The sequence below is a fragment of the Glandiceps talaboti genome, chromosome 4 (assembly GCF_964340395.1).
Source record: "Glandiceps talaboti chromosome 4, keGlaTala1.1, whole genome shotgun sequence".
NCBI lineage: Eukaryota > Metazoa > Hemichordata > Enteropneusta > Spengelidae > Glandiceps > Glandiceps talaboti.
The window spans coordinates 12,748,536-12,765,469 of record NC_135552.1 but is presented as its reverse complement, the minus strand read 5'-3'; the positions used below and the strand labels follow the sequence as shown (position 1 = coordinate 12,765,469).

Here is a 16,934-nt window from a genome sequence, read left to right as displayed (position 1 = left end):
GCGATCGAAAACGCCTTCATGCAGCCTAGTGCCAGTCAAGTTTTAGTCCAACTCTCGCGGGAATTTAGCGACGTTGACTTTACACTTGACAATAAAGAGTTAAGGGCTACTGCTCGTGAATTACACGATCTCGTGAAGAAGTGGCGTGGGGTCATGGCCATGGATAAAGACATCAGCGCAAAACTCTACAGTAAAGAGAGTCTGGAAGAAGTGGCAAAATTTCACAATGTCGGACATTTCAGACAGTTTTTGAGGTTTGTTCCCGACGTTTTATACAAATCCAGAAAGGCATTAAGTCTTGCCGAACATTGGATGGATGTAGATGATAGGAAAATGGCGGAAGTTGACAAACAATTGCAACTGGTTGAAGAAATTCAAACTCGAATGGAAATGCGAGTGATTAATGTTCTCAAGAAAATTCAACAGCATAAACAAGAGTTCGACCTAAAAAGTGACGAATTACAGATGCTTTTGAACCGAGAGGACAGGTCGAATGACTTGAATGTAAAACTATCCTTTGTAAAAAAAGAAATAGACTCTCTATGTGATCAACTACGAGAGATGTACAGAGAAAAAGATGCAATTATCTACAAACTGCAGAGACTCAAACGAGAAAGGAAGGAAGGTACATTAGAGTTTGAAGAATGCACTGAAAAATTCGAACAAAACGAACTGCACACCAATGACCTGGAGAAGCGATTACAACTGGAGAAGTATAAATACAGGTGAGTGGCCGGCAGTGCGCCCTCAGGCGATCACTGACATTTGTTGTAAAAAACTGTTCCAATCATATTGCAGTTCCGAGCCAAACTTGTTTTCATGTCGCACATTGTCATGTTTCTTTTATCATTTGTAGATTGGTTGAAGAAGACATGCTGTTAGAGTTAGAGGTCAAACCAAGTATTGTACGGTATACTAACCAAGTTGAAGACGACTGCGAAAGGTATGTAGCACATGCACTCGAATCAATCTGTATGATTTTTTTTAAAAAAATGTATATTACTTATTTACTAAATTAATACACATTTAAAAAAAAAATCATAGTATCATGGTCTAACAGTTAGCACAGTCACTTGTGAGCTAAATATTCTGTTCCAGGCCAGGGTGATGTATTCTAATCTTGGATGGTCACAATGCAAGATAATGACGTTTGTATTGGGTATTTTACGAATATTCAAACAAGCGACCTATCGGTCAGAATAGCTCCGCTGTTTGTTTTTTTTTATTTTATTTTTTATTTTGGTGACATGTAGAAGTGGTTCAGTTCTTCAGCTCTTTACTATGCAGTTTTGTTTTAGCGATGCAATAAAGTGGTTAGTGGTTTCATATGATGTCTCACTATAAAACACATTTTACACAGAAGTTGGTAATGTATTGTACTTTTATACCATAGTCACCATTTTATAACAAAAATCTACAGTTATGAAAAATTGCACAAAATCTCAGAAAAAAATGACTGGGAAATGCACACAAGAAAAAGAAAAAAAAGAGGATTTTGAGGTTGGCTATAAATAATTCCAGTGTCTTACAGCTTTAACCCTGGAAAATTTTAATGATGAATGAAATAAACTAGGGATCTAAAATAATTTTGAGGCAATTTGAATTTCAATTTTCTAACAAATTTACCAAGTCAACAACATTCAACTTGTACTAGTTGTAGTAGATATATATATAGGGAAGAAATGTATTAATCGCCATCTTAGTTTCCGTACGGCGACAATCCCCAAGTACCCGAAAGAGAGTCATTCTCAGCCATTGACAGGGTTCGACACTGGAGTAAAAAAGTCACTATCCCACAGGACTAGTAAAATTGATAACGTAGTAGTCCTGCAAAAAATCTGGTGGTCCTATCTTTAAGTGCTTTCGCTTGTTCACTTAGGCTCTTCATCTCTCTTAGTTTTTGCTCAACTTCTAATTCACTTTTCCAAACCCCATATTTATTTCAAACCGTGTGTTGTAATTGAACTGTCTATTTCTTTGTAGTTGTTTGTGCATCATCAACTCATTACTGTAATTTTATTCTCTTTTTTATGTTTTGGAGCTTCTTCTCTTTTTTGTTGCTTTCTGTGAGTAGTTTGTCTTAATTGGGGGGGGGGGTAATAAGATGTTATGTGGTCTTATTTCTAGCTCATAACATTTCTGGTACACATTGATCTAACTATTGCATTTTTAAAAGACAAAAAATTACCTTCCCATGGAGCAAGTCTTTATAGTGTTGTCCTTAGTGCATATTAGAATGTATTTACAACATAAAAATAAATAAATTTGAAGGTTACCAGCAGTTACAGCAAAATTTTGTTACTAATTACATGTACAAGTCACTTCGTCTATTTTCGTGTCTATGTACTTCCGGGTTGACATAAACGTTAAACGTGATACAGTCGGCCCTATAATTACTAAGAAATGACAAAACCGTTCGCAAAATAAAGTTCAGGATTTTAATTTTTCAAACTGAATATCAATATCCACTACACATTCAATAACTGGTTTCGCGTATTTAGAAATGTGCCCCAAAACATGAACACGGAACACGGAATCGTACCGTGTCAGTGTTACTAACTAAGTTAGCAGTTTCATTGTAGGCTGTAAGTTGTACCGGTAAAAAAACGATCATCACATCATGTAGGAAGTACAAAAACATAGAACACGTTGTTTTCTTGCTGAATAAACTCACTGAAATAACAACACGGTCAAATCGCGTCTTCGATTTTGACAGCCACCATTGTTATGATTGAGCTTCACTTACTTCCGTTGAACGTGGCCAGTACAGTGTAGAGGCCAGCCTTACCCTTATTATACACAAATCATCGTACAACTAATTTTATTGGCTATAATATTAGCTACATTTGAAAGGTCTCACTTGATTGGCTCATCCTTCGCTATTCCCGTTTTCAAGAGACACCCCGCCAGAATAAAGTGCCACGTAGTACAGCTATGGCGCGAGATCGCCTGTTGGGCGACTTTCCCACCGGGTGTGCTTTTCGAAAACTACACAACACATGCTTTTATGACACGGAATCATAGAAAATCTACCCCGTTTCCAAACTAATCGTAATTTTATCGCGAATAGACAACCGGAGTTGGTCAAAATAGCAAATTAAAAATCAAATGAATTTTACTATGACCGTGAATTCATCATATAGCCGGTGGTTTGAATTCTGAGCTCCCTACTAATATACCTATCACAGAAAGTTACTCGACTCGCGGGATAGCTAGCGTGTACGTGTATGTCGAACCCTTGCTATACGTTACAGCATAGACCCTCCTGGTTACAGTGGTAACACTCGTTCATGTTCGATTACCTTTCATAAAGAAAACACAACGAAATGGTTGAAGTGATCTTTTTTTTAAATTTCTTTTCATCACAAAAACAAAATCTGTGTGATCAAAAGTGTTGTAAACTAAACCAGAAAGAATTATCGGACTGGCTAAACTTCCCGCTGAACTCGATAGTACGTGAGCAAATCGTCTCAAACTCATGAAACTAGCGATACAACTTTCAAAATATAACTTGACATGTCTTCATTTGTTAGAGTTATTCAATTCAAGACGGGTTTTCACTCGAAAGAAACAATTCTGTGAATAATGACATTCTGAACACAGCGATTTCTCGGACGATGTTAACACTGTAACGTACGGCTGGCAACGACTTGCTTCCGGGTTAGTCCCTCGTACATCCGGGTACTTGAGATTGTCGCCGTACGGAACTACCACATCGGCAATTTTGACGCTGTAATTTTGCCACCAATATTGATCGTACAAAAACAAAACTCCATAAATGAACCACCCACAAAGTACTTTCCCTTTCAAAATGTGGTAATTTTAGAAAGAGTATTATCGTTTTTATTGACGACTGACTCTGTCAAAAATCGTCCCATACACTTCAGTTCACAGGCATTCAAACTTGATCATGAGGGAGGTGCATATACTGGAATGAACCATTCTGTAGGAGGGGTGGATGGAGAATTGGATTTGAAGTTTACAACCCTTTTTCGAACAAATATTTGTCATTTGGGCGCACAATGCGTAGAATTAAGACTATAGCACATATTACATTGCTTGTTTGACGTCAATAGTGTCTTTTGAAAAGTTGCACTTTACCTAAAGTCTCGCGGAGTGATTTCCAATATGGCGTCGGTCATTATACTCATTAACATATTCATTTTTTTTTTCAAATTTCAAAAAAAAAAATCATAAAAAATAGAAGAGAAGACGTGCTGACTTGAAATTAACAAATCTAAGTAAGGTACCCTCTGTGCATCAACACACCACATATCAAAGCAATCTGACTTAAAGTTTATGAGGAGTTGATGAAGATGTCATTTTTGGAAAAAAAATCATAAAAAATTGAAAATGGCACAGATCAACTTGGCATGAACAAATCTGAATAGCCTCCCCCCAGGGAACATGCACACCAAATATCGAAGAATTCCGACTGTCACTTTCGGAGTAGATAGTGAAGATATAAAAGTTTGACGGACACCTATGATTCACTCTACTCTCTATACCTCAATACCCACCTATACCTAAAACTACGCTTTCAGCTTTCGCTGACAGCGGAGCTAAAAATACCGTCTTCTGTGATTGCATCGGAAAATACTATGCAATCACTGGTGACATCCCGGGGTTGACGTACTTTTTGACATCAGTCTCGATTGTTTTCCGCTATCACATGGACTAGATAGACTAGACAATCATCCTTCCTTGACCTTTGATCGGACATAATTATTATTCAAATACATGTAAAAATCATGCCCATATAAAGAACAACTCTACATATCTTACTATATGCAAATATACTGTTTCCTACTGCGTTCGCATTCACATAATATAAAGAGATGAATTCAAACAGTCAAGTATCAGTTACTGCAAATTACAAGCAAAATGTCTGGACGTGGTAAAGGAGGCAAAGGTCTAGGAAAGGGAGGCGCCAAGCGTCATCGTAAAGTTCTTCGTGATAACATCCAGGGTATCACCAAACCAGCTATCCGTCGTCTTGCCCGTCGTGGTGGTGTCAAACGTATTTCTGGTCTCATCTACGAAGAAACTCGTGGTGTACTAAAAGTGTTCTTGGAGAACGTCATCCGTGATGCCGTCACCTACACCGAGCACGCCAAGAGAAAGACCGTCACCGCCATGGATGTCGTCTATGCTCTGAAACGCCAAGGCCGTACTCTGTACGGATTTGGTGGTTAGATAAAGTTAACTACAAAACCCAAACCAAACGGCCCTTTTCAGGGCCACCACATCCTCCAAAAAGAGAACTACCCAAACCTGTATCGCCAGTCATGTAAGCACAATGCCACGGACGGTGGCAAATTACAAGCACTGTATTGCACTCTTCATAAAGTGACAATCACATTAGATCTCATTTCAACATGATGTACGTAATCGTATGGAAAAATGCATTGTGCATTTTCACCTTATCTAAAGAGGTGTATTGACACAGTAGACAATACAAATATTGCAAAGCTTGGGCGGGAAACATTCTTCACTGAGCTGTCTATGATTACACTTTGTAGTCCATACTGGATGGATGTATAGATCCATGGTCCGTCCATATTATCAAGGAAACATGTACAGTGAACTTGCGCATTGCATTGTGTAGTTTCCTTTACGCTTTTAGTTTACGATCACTACTGTTCGATATAGCTCCACGAACATCGTTGAATTACGTCGACAGGTACACTAGACATGATCATATATTTGCGATGACAACTAAATATTGACATTGTAACTGTTCCCTCATACCATGGATGTATTAGTGATAATACATCCATGCTCATACATAAAGGCTCATCATTTGTTGACGTGTTACTTCGATCATGGAAGTACGTATGCTTATCTTTGCATGGCAGTAACACGTCAACAAATGATTAACCCTATGTAGTCAATGTACACGAATATATATACACCATACAGGGATATTCGAGTACAATTATATGTAGATATCGATACAAACCCCTTTAGGGGCAACATCAAAAGTTCAATATAATATATCTAACTGAATAAGCAATTAAGTTAGATATATTATATTGAACTTTTGATGTTGCCCCTTAGCAATGCTCTGCTCTGAGGACAGAGTCTAGTGATGACGTACGACGTGTCTGCATTTCCCCAAATAAGAGCACATGGCACGCATGCGTACTTAGTTATGTTTACGAAAACAAACAACTATACAAGAATTGGCAGTGTATGTTTTCTAGGCTATATATGATATGCAAAATGATCTTGTAGGGTATGTACATACCATTTCGCATATATACTATAGGAAAACATATAGTAATTCTTGTAGTTGATAATGATTTGTAATTACTCGCTTGTTGATGCTTGTCAATATTTTATTTATTTATTATTATTATTATTATTATTATTATTATTATTATTAAACTTTATTTCGGGAAAGAAAAGAACGCAAACACGCTCATAAACATCCCATAGATAAAAACTATACATAAAAACAGCATTTTAAAACAAGTAAGACTTTAAAAAGACAACCTGACAAATACACACATGAACAAATAAAAGCATTTAAAAATACAACAAATCTCTATACAGTTTATGAATCCCCGAATAGAGGATTGTATTTGAATTTAGCACTGCTGCAATTAAACTATTTTGACTGTTTCCGATACGTTCAAAAAAGTTGTACATCAATTTACGTCTTAGAGTATGGGAAGCCGTTCAGGCCAAAAGTATTTTTTTATTTTTGCTATAGTATTTTATATTTTTCGTACTTACAAACTAATTTTAACCGTTTATGTACTTTTATTCCATGTTCACATTATTTTAATTGAAATAAGTTTGCATTTATTTGAGAATATTGTTTTATTTTTCGTCAAACCAGAATTATTTTAAGGATTATATATAATTGAAAGTCAAAATATATTTTTTTTGTTAAAGTTTTTTATTTTATTTTTTAAATTCAAAAAACAAATTTCAACTTTTTTTTTTTCTTCCCAACTTTTTTTTTTTGGCCGAGTCTGCTGACCAGCGCCTGTCACGAGTACGTCGTGCTCGTGACAGGCATGTCCTTCGACATCCATTACGACTTGTTTCGGCGTCAAATACACCTTCTCATTACCTTCGAAATTGGTCGCTCAAACATTATATTAGATCTCAAAACTGTTAATTTACGTGTGATAGTATCTGTTTTTTCCAACAACCGCGACTTCAGCCGCGTACATACATGTGTACACCGTCACGTTAAGGTTATGACCGCATGTATGATGTATTACATGATGTAGTACGTAGGACACGACACGATCCATGTGCAAAGGGTAATGGTAGTTAATCTAAAACAACTAAAGTTTGTTGCATCAATAACAATTACATTCATTATTGTGAAACTGACCAGAATTGAAATAAGATGGTACACTATAATCATGATAATGTGAGCGTGAGCAAAACAGCTTTAGGAACAAAAACGCGAGGAAAACGAACGCGTATTTCCAATGGGTCAGTCAGGTACTACTTCTTGTGCGAGTGCACATGTTGACGTCGACCTGCTGTATTACATATCAACCTAAACGGTACCAGCTTTTATCGCCTTGTTATCATCGTCGTCGTCGTCGTCGTCGTCGTCGTCGTTGTCGTTGTTGTTGTTGTTGTTGTTGTTGTTGTTGTTGTTGTTGTTGTTGTTGTAAAGATTCAGTTTACTTCATCGTACATTGTAGTATACATTCTCTCTGAGTACACATGCATATATCATGAAAAGTTGAGAACAACACGTCTACTAGACTGTCGACAGTCGCTCGCGCCTTTTTTTCCTACGTTTTATCTAAACTCCGGTCCGGCGCAACACTAGTATAATTGCAAATTGATTTCGAGGGCCGAATTGCTCGATCACTCGGGCCTTCGGCCCTCGATATCAGTTTGCGATTAGACTAGTGTTGCGCCGGATCGGAGTTTAGATAAAACGTAGGGGGAAAAAGGCGCGAGCGACTGTCGACAGTCTACACGTCTACGTATGTAATACAGCAGGTCGACGTCAACATGTGCGCTCGTACTAGAAGTACCTGACTGACCGTTTGGAAATACATACCTTTACCCGTTGCACATGGATCGTACGCGGCTGAAGTCGCGGTTGTTGGAAAAAACAGATACTATCACACGTAAATTAAGAGTTTTGAGATCTGATATAATGTTTGAGCGATCAATTTCGAAGGTAATAAGAACGTGTACGTAATGCCATGGATGTCAAAGGTCACGCCTCGTACTCGTGACAGGCGCCGGGTACAAGCACGACGTGTTCTACACCGGCGCCTGTCAGCAGACTCGGCCAAAAAAAAAAAAGTTGAGAGAAAAAAAAAAAAGTTGAAATTTTTTTTTTAAATTAAAAGAATAAAATAAAATAACTTTAACAAAAAATATATTTTGACTTTCAATTATATATAATCCTTTAAAAAATTCTGGTTTGACGAAAAATAAAACAACATTCTCAAATAAATGAAAACTTATTTCAATTAAAATAATGTAACCATGGAATAAAAGTACACAAACGGTTAAAATTAGTTTGTAAGTACGAAAAATATAAAATACTATAGCTAAAATAAAATAATACTTTTGGCCTGAACGGCTTCCCATATTAGAGCCCCAAAAGTTTATTTAATGTTTTTTTTTTGTTTTCGTAAACATGACTAACTGTAAGCCTGAGTCAGTGAGTGCCTTGTGATAAAGACGCTAGACGAGTGGCAACTGAGGGCAAACTGATCTGTCCTGTATTTTGCAAAATGTAGAAGTTCATGTGATAGTCAGTCAATCGTGTGTGTCTAAACCACGGGCATTTGTTTCCCGAGTTATGTCTCAGAATATTTCTATCAGAATACAATAAAATGTCGCGCAGGTTCACTCACCGCGAAAGAAGTGTCTTCAGAAACAAGTGTAATTTTACCCCTTTCATATATAGTTGGCTAAATACGTCAATATTAATGACATTATCGACATTTTATTGTATTCTGATATATTCTAAGACATAACTTGGGAAACAAATGCCTGTGGTCTAAACTGCATTTTGTCACGGCATTGCGATGATTTATGTATACAAATACATCATAGAAACGTAAGTAAATATGAATGTATATAGCATGCATGGTACACAACATTTGAAATTTTGCAAAGTAGGGAAGATCGTAAAGATCTCATTGTGTATGCATTATTGACCAATCAGAGATCCGTTTCAAGTCATTATCGTTTTGACCAATCACAACGAAGCCTATTATACGCCTTTCACCAATTATTAAAGTTCGCGCCAATTTTGAAATGGTATAAATGTTGTAATTTCAAACGTCAGGGCATACATTCGTAGATTCTACATAGGAGATACAAGATGGCACGTACCAAGCAAACAGCACGTAAATCCACCGGAGGTAAGGCTCCACGAAAGCAGTTGGCTACCAAGGCCGCCCGTAAGAGCGCACCAGCCACCGGAGGTGTAAAGAAACCACATCGTTACAGGCCAGGAACAGTCGCTCTCCGTGAGATCCGTCGTTACCAGAAGAGCACTGAGCTCCTCATCCGTAAACTCCCATTCCAGCGTCTTGTCCGTGAAATCGCTCAGGACTTCAAGACCGATCTCCGCTTCCAGAGCTCAGCCGTCATGGCCCTCCAAGAAGCTAGCGAAGCTTACCTCGTCGGTCTCTTCGAAGACACCAACTTGTGCGCTATCCACGCCAAGCGTGTCACCATCATGCCCAAGGATATCCAACTTGCCCGCCGTATCCGTGGCGAACGTGCCTAAGAAGTGTGCCTGGCATACACAAACCAAACGGCCCTTTTCAGGGCCACCACATCCTCCAAAAAGAGAACTACCTATACCAATCTCGTCACTACGTACCATGGAGGTGATTAGGGGAGACTCCTAATACCTCCATGATACTGTCATTGTCAATTTCAACGTTGTCAGTGGCTATGCATACCATTGTTTTATTTGTAAGCACTAAACAAAGGTTACGACCTTCAATAAATAAAAACATGCCCGCCAAAATATTACCGCCTTTTCAATTGTCCCGAACAAGCTTTTGTTTCAATACTCAATGCGGCATTCAGTTTGAGGCGTAATATACTAGAAGTAAGGAATTTCGCAAGTCGTGCTCTTGTGTGCTTGCATTGTGAGTTTGGTCATACCAGCTGGTGCAGATTCATTCAAATTCATTGACATTCTTTCTGAGAATTGAAATTTGTGAGTTTCACTGCACCGGGATATGACGTAGTGTAGATGCCAACTGTGGTACTTAACCACTGTAAACAACAATGCCAATGGACGTGGTAACGATACTGAATATACAGGACTAGACTAGATATCACGAGGATAGATCCAAGATATATGGCTAGGTCAGTGTATATCCCTTTTGTTAGCATAGACCTTGTACCTCGGATAACTAAATAATATAGCTCGTATATATAGCATAACCGTAAAGGACTAGCCTCTAGTACTAGCAGTACTGCGTTATTTGCTATCCTAATATGCATTAGTAACAACACATTTTTTATGTATTTTATTTTGCTTTCCACCATTGCTGTAGCATACGTAGACAGTGGGTCAGTCAAATATTGCATGGGCTATCACATAAATGAATGCCCTGCAGTTTGAAATTACACTAGACCATTTCCAACTTGGCGCGAAATTCAATAAGTTGACCATAAATAAATAAATCCATAAAACCAAATACCACATTCTCAAATTCACCACAGGGGGCGCTTTACAAAAGTGACATGGTAAATCCAGGGATTGTAGTTACACTTACAGTACTACTGTACATGTTCCAGTAACTGCAGTAACGCCCTGCATTTAGAATGTTCATGGGACAATATGATGTTTATATGCTTGGATGTCCTTGGTACTAATTCCAATCTCAAATATTGAAAACGAGGCATAATAGGAAGTAAACAAAGCTATGGTTCTTGTCCAAAACACAATGCTAATTTTTCCATGTGTCCGGGTCCAACAAGTACAAACCATATTATGTATCGCAAGCTGTAGTCTCGTCCCCGGGAGCGCCATTGTGATAGTATATCAAGTCACCTTTGTTTTAGTGTAGGCATAATGGAGACCTGGCAAAGTAACTTGTGAAATAATGTGGACGTTTATGATTACATAACAAAAAACATTTTAGTAAGTCTTGCGTAGTTTATGCATGTAATAATATATACCACTGCCGCCAGTGTCAAATATTTGCACAATATTTGTGTAAGGTTGTCGGTAACAGTATGGTCGTATTTACTCGTTGCATCTGACAATGTGATTATTCTTGATGCAAATAAGACGTCTTCATGGTCTTGTGTTACATACAATTTGTTCACATAAACATGAAAGAATGCCAGAATATTTTAAAATATGTAGTTTTTGTTTCTCTATCTCTCTCTCTGCAGAATCGAACAATACTTGCAGGAGGAGAATGCACTGAGGCGAAAATTGGAGAAGGCCCTGAAACCTTTAAGTTTGAAGACTGGACGAGACGTCAGCGAAATTCTGAAGTTCGTCGGATCGCACACTCCACTGTCACTGTCCAGGTCAACAGACTTGGCCGTTTCCTCAGCAACATCATCGCGTCTCCCTGTTTACGAAAGACATACAGAGTTGGAGAGTGTTCTTGAGGGTGACGAAGTGCCGCTAGATGGCGCTGTTGTTGACGAGTCACCAGTACCTGTGGAAGAACAGGAACGCGATACGCTTAGTCCGAAACGAGACACCAAAAAGGAAGATGAAGGCGATAAAGAGAATATACTAAAGACTAAACTGCCTGTCAAGGAACACCCAAGCACAGTAGCACCACCTGTCAAAGTCCAACAGAAAATTAGCAACGATTCGCGTCCTGAAAAGAGTCGGACTGAGCGTTCAAAGAAAGCTGAGCAACCAAAGGAAAAAGCAATAAAAACAAAAGATGCGGTACAGAAAAACAAACCAAACAAAACCAAGAATGGGAAGGTCGTATCGAAACCCACTGCTAAGAAACCAATTGTAAAACCTCAAAAGACCAGAAATAACGAAGCAAAGAAAACACCATCGCCGAGACGAAGGGTACCAGCACCTGCGAATGAACCGAAAGTTGAGTTGCCATGGTACCGACGACAAAATATTGTACAAAAGAGAACACCGAGAATCCCCGAACCCATTCGAAGTAGGGAAAACTTAGAATGGATGTACAGGAACGCAGCTGAACGACAAAATAATTTAGAGGTCGGTGGTGTAAGTGGAACAAATGTCAGACTCCATGCAAGGAGTCGACCCACCATCGCTGCATTGAGAAATTCCACTGGATTGAGTTATCTGTAGACGATAACCTGCACTGTGGTTCATCTACATCATCAAATATTCGAAAGGTGGCCGACATTTGTTGTTATTTCGCCTCAAAACGTAGACTGGAAATTGGTCATCTTCAGTGACAAAGTCAGGGCTAGAAATGTCAGATGAAAAATACTTAGCCTTACAATGCAGGGAGATCTGGGTTCATGCTTAGTAATGAAAATTTTGACTCCCAGAGTCACTTAGAATTATTTAATACGCCATGTCTTCTGCGTCGTCGTCGTCGTCGTCGTCGTTTCTCTCTATGGTAAAAATCACTTCGCTTCAATTCAAATTACTTTTGATTTCTGCAGCCAATATGAAATGTCGTCAAATTGTGGCCAAGTATTTTAATTTATTACTAGTATTTAAAATAAAGAGTAGGGAACAGTACGATGTATACGTTAGGAGCCTAGGTAATATTACCATTTATACTGTCTTGACAATAACCGTTAAGCTTAGGGGCGTTGTTGTTTACAAATTAAAATGTGCATGATGTAGTTGGGAAGTGCCGAGGAATTGCCTTTGTCACCACGTCAGTGTAAATTGCATAAACGTACAAAAATTAAGACAAATTTCTAATATTACGAACAATATGAGTTTTAATCAAGAACGGAACAGTTTTGAAGCGAAAATACTGAATACTGTAATTATATTCGTACACACTCGCTATGTACAAATTTGTAACTCGCTTGTCTATTATGAAAATCATAGTGGTCATATAGTACTCACCATGTACACTTATTATTCAGACAAAGACATATATCGGCAGATCGACCTTTTAGACCTTAACTCTCTGGGGAACATACCACTCATTGCAGCCCCTATGAAGCGCATATGCCGAAATCCACCACGTCAGGCCCAAATCTTACCCAAGTCATTCTGAAACAAACGGCAGCGGCGAGATTCGAGCGGTCCATCTAGTCATCTAACCATTCGACAACCATGACTCCACTCGTCAATATATCTAGTTGTGGCTTGTGTCCGAGATTTACTGCCAGTGGTTCCGGAAACCATTTAATTTCCTAACTGTGGTATATAGATCACCAAGTCTGCTGTAATGACAAGAAGAATTCGTTTTGGGTGAAAATGGTTGTAACTAACTTAGCATACAGAAGAAATTTTACAAATTAATTATACTACAGGCCAAATGAAAGTAATCAGAAAACATAGCAATTGTTTTTACAGTGTATCCAAGGTGACGTCACTTTATGTGAATGTTGAAAACGTGCCTTTTCACTTTTAGAAGTAACTGTACAACATAAATTGGTATTCTATCCAATAGTATTCCGACTTAAAACTTGTAAACAGTAAGTTTATCGTTTATTCTATAACTTTTAGTGGTTGGAATAGTTAGTAATAGAATATTTCAATGAATGTGAAAGCTTAAAGAAATCATGAAATGTAATCACTAAAGACCTCAGCGTTACGGACTGTGTCCCTTTAATATAAACGACAACTAAAGTTATAACAGCCTGGGTTCCTTTAATCTCAAATATTTACTGGAATACAGTCATCAGCTAATACCTTGCCAATCTGACATAGGGAGACATGTGCAGCATTTTGTTGATCACGTGACTGTAGTGTTTTCGTTTGTCAAAACTTGCCGAAAGTTACAAATGAGAACTGAGCCTGAACTGCACTCGGTCAGTTACATATTCATAAGGACTTGAACTGAACATAAAGCAAAATGTAACATGCCGATGTGTCATTGTAATTTTAATATGTTTTGAAATTATTTTTGGGGTAGTGTAGACCATCCGTATGTATGTCGTGCAGTCATATCGGCCACCGAGAGGGATGATAGGGCGCCCCACACGGCGTATCTCACAGACTATGAATATGCTGATCAAAGCATATGGTATGTCGCTATATCTTTCGCTATTGTACAATTTGTTCATAACAGTACTACATTTTATGATTTTTTTGTTAACTTTAACGAGCCAATATACTTATATGTCAATTCTGAAGTAATCAGAAGATATTCCATCCGGGAAAATGTCATGGAGGGCTCTCTACTGTCCTCTGCCAAGACCTCTCCGTTATCCATGTTGGACACAGACGTATTCGCGACGCCCTCTGGAGAGGCAAATTAGATATAATGATTCGTAAGAACTATCCCTTTAAGGGATAGTTACATGTGTAATAATTAGAATATAGGATATGTTTCAAGCAATCGACACTTTATCGGTGTTTATATGGCTGTATCAACAGTTTCGCAGTACAAAATTAATGTATTTGTACATGAAATGTTGAGCGTCGAGTGAGACAAACTTGTAAGGTGGAATAAAAATACTGCTGAAGTTTAAAATTCAGATATCTGGATTCCACTATAATTAGATTAATTTAAACTGTATATTATATAAATATTAATTTATTAGTCTAGCTACTAGACCCCTCGGGCTTTTCTGCTTACTCTAAAAGTGACCGAAGGTCGCCACTGACAAACTCATTACTGAAAGAGGTACTCATATACATGTGCCCAGACAGAGGTACAGTCGTCACCTTTCAGCTTTATTCAGCAACCACCAATTAAGGCGTATACTAGATCCAGTGTCTTGTCACAAGACTTATGATCTACATGTATGTACAAGAGTGACAAATGTTTTTACCTCGGTGCATGTATACGTTCATTAGTCGAAATGACACAACTCGTACGTGTCTATATTTTTAAACTTAAAAGTATACTAGCTATTATAGATTATATCACCAAAGACATACTTTAAAATAAAGACTAACATGACATTTACACTCTGTAACGCTTTCTTTAAAAAAAAAAAAATACAAGGAATAAAAAGATGTTTCTAAACCAGCAAGGAATGATTGTCGTGTAAATTGATTGTCAAGTTGTTTTTAAAAAATAAAATTGCCCATTCAGGAATGCAGTAAGTAGTAGGAATCCGTGAACATGTACGTGTAACAGAGCTCGGGTGACACCTGTGGATACTAACATAACAGCAAGTTCTTTGCCGCTTTTGACAACAGCGCCCTCAACGTATCATGACAAATGCGGTATTGCATGTTCAAAACATCAATATTAATAGCGCGTTGAGTCAAGACATACATCCATCTATTCTGTATGTTGCACGTCATCGACTTTTTATATTTCACCGACATACAACTATTTATCTATAGAATGAAAACGGGTTAACCAAATCACCTCACTAGGTTGTCATTCAATGTCCACGTTGTGATAGGCTGGTACATGGTACATACATATACAACGGGGAACCCATACAGCGCTGAAACAAACGTTCACATTATATTCGTACATACCAAGGTAGCTACGACCCTTAATGAAAATTTAGTTGATCTGAAATTACAATTGGAATCACGAAACCTGAAAGAAAATGTTGACTGGCTTATCTTTATAGGGTCGACATAGACAGAGGGCGCACTTCTCAGCAGAAGGCCTGAATTACTAGTATATAAATCACATTAGATGTTGGTGTAATCGGTTTCGATGCTATATATATAGTCCGGAAAGAGAAACTCATTCAACTATGGGGCGGATGGGATAGGGAGTGACATGTTAACTCCCTAAGATTGGCAAATGCTCGACCATCATGTTTTCACTAAAGAAGACATTCAGAAAAATTAAATCTCTCTTTAAGTAATCTTTCATTTGAATCTCGTCGAAATTGATAAGACTAAATTAAACATTTTTTTTAAAGACTTAATGCTCGTTTTTCAGGGTCTTTAAACTCTCACATTGGAAGCACGACAGTAGGTATACGTATTAAGTTGGTCAGGGTACGATGGTGATTTAGCCATAACAAGGTATAGCATAACGGCACCATTGTTGTCCACCTTCCCACTACAGTACTGCTGAATAGAAATAATAGTAAATGTATATGTCTAAATGTTGAGGCTTATGTGACCATACTTTATCATGCAAAAGGTCTTAGCAAAGAATGCAGTTGTTATTCATCAGAGAAGCGTTTATTTTTTTCTTTTATAAAGTACTGGACAAATCCCCTTAATTAGAAGCAGTCTGCAGTGTGGTGTCATGGGCCGGTCATAAGATCGAGATACCATGTCAGGGACGCGTCGACCCATCCAAGTCGTACATCGACACGAAGTTGTGAACCTATATAGCTATTGAATGCAAAGACCAGTTACCCAGAGTGCATTTCTCTTACAAGTTGCCAAGTGAAGCGGGGAGGGGGGGGGGCAGTCAACATTGACATTGACATAAAACTATGAACATTGGAAGAAGTAGTCAACATACTTGTAAAATGTTGTAGGTGTGTTACCTACCGATCTAACAATATGTTCATCCACTCAACCATCCATCTACCCACCCAACCACCTATCCATCCATATATCCATCCACCTATTCACCCGCCCGTCCGTCCGTCCATCCATTCATCCACCACCCACCCATCGTTCCAATCCGACCCACCACTTCCAGCAACAGCGGTGATTGTCTTCATTTTCGGAAGAGAGTTTTGACGGAAGAAAACAGGTAACGTGAGTACATAAAATAAGAAAAAAAGATATGTTCCTTCGACATATATATTCACAGATGACAAGATACCAAACGAAGTACCGCAATCTGTAAACATTCCACGAAGAATAAACGCACGCTTGAGTAAGTACAATCAAAGGTGAAGATAGCATTGTATTAGCTTCTATCTTTTCTACCACA

At 38.2% G+C, this 16,934-nt stretch overlaps 3 protein-coding genes across 3 annotated transcripts; all 3 read left to right on the top strand.

Moving 5' to 3' along the window:
* The first annotated feature begins 1 nt into the window (after window position 1).
* LOC144434019 (uncharacterized) lies at window positions 2–13,571 on the top strand. The gene is made up of 3 exons (XM_078122461.1): window positions 2–725; window positions 857–943; window positions 11,371–13,571. The coding sequence occupies exons 1-3, from the start codon at window positions 19–21 to the stop codon at window positions 12,272–12,274; spliced, it is 1,698 nt and encodes a 565-aa protein (XP_077978587.1). The 5' UTR covers window positions 2–18; the 3' UTR covers window positions 12,275–13,571.
* On the top strand, window positions 4,885–5,196 carry LOC144434657 (histone H4). Its single transcript, XM_078123163.1, has one exon. It carries the CDS (start codon window positions 4,885–4,887, stop codon window positions 5,194–5,196), a length of 312 nt encoding a protein of 103 aa, XP_077979289.1.
* Window positions 9,329–9,739, top strand: LOC144434477 (histone H3). Its single transcript, XM_078122931.1, has one exon. The coding sequence runs from the start codon at window positions 9,329–9,331 to the stop codon at window positions 9,737–9,739; it is 411 nt and encodes a 136-aa protein (XP_077979057.1).
* Window positions 13,572–16,934: the final 3,363 nt, after the last annotated feature.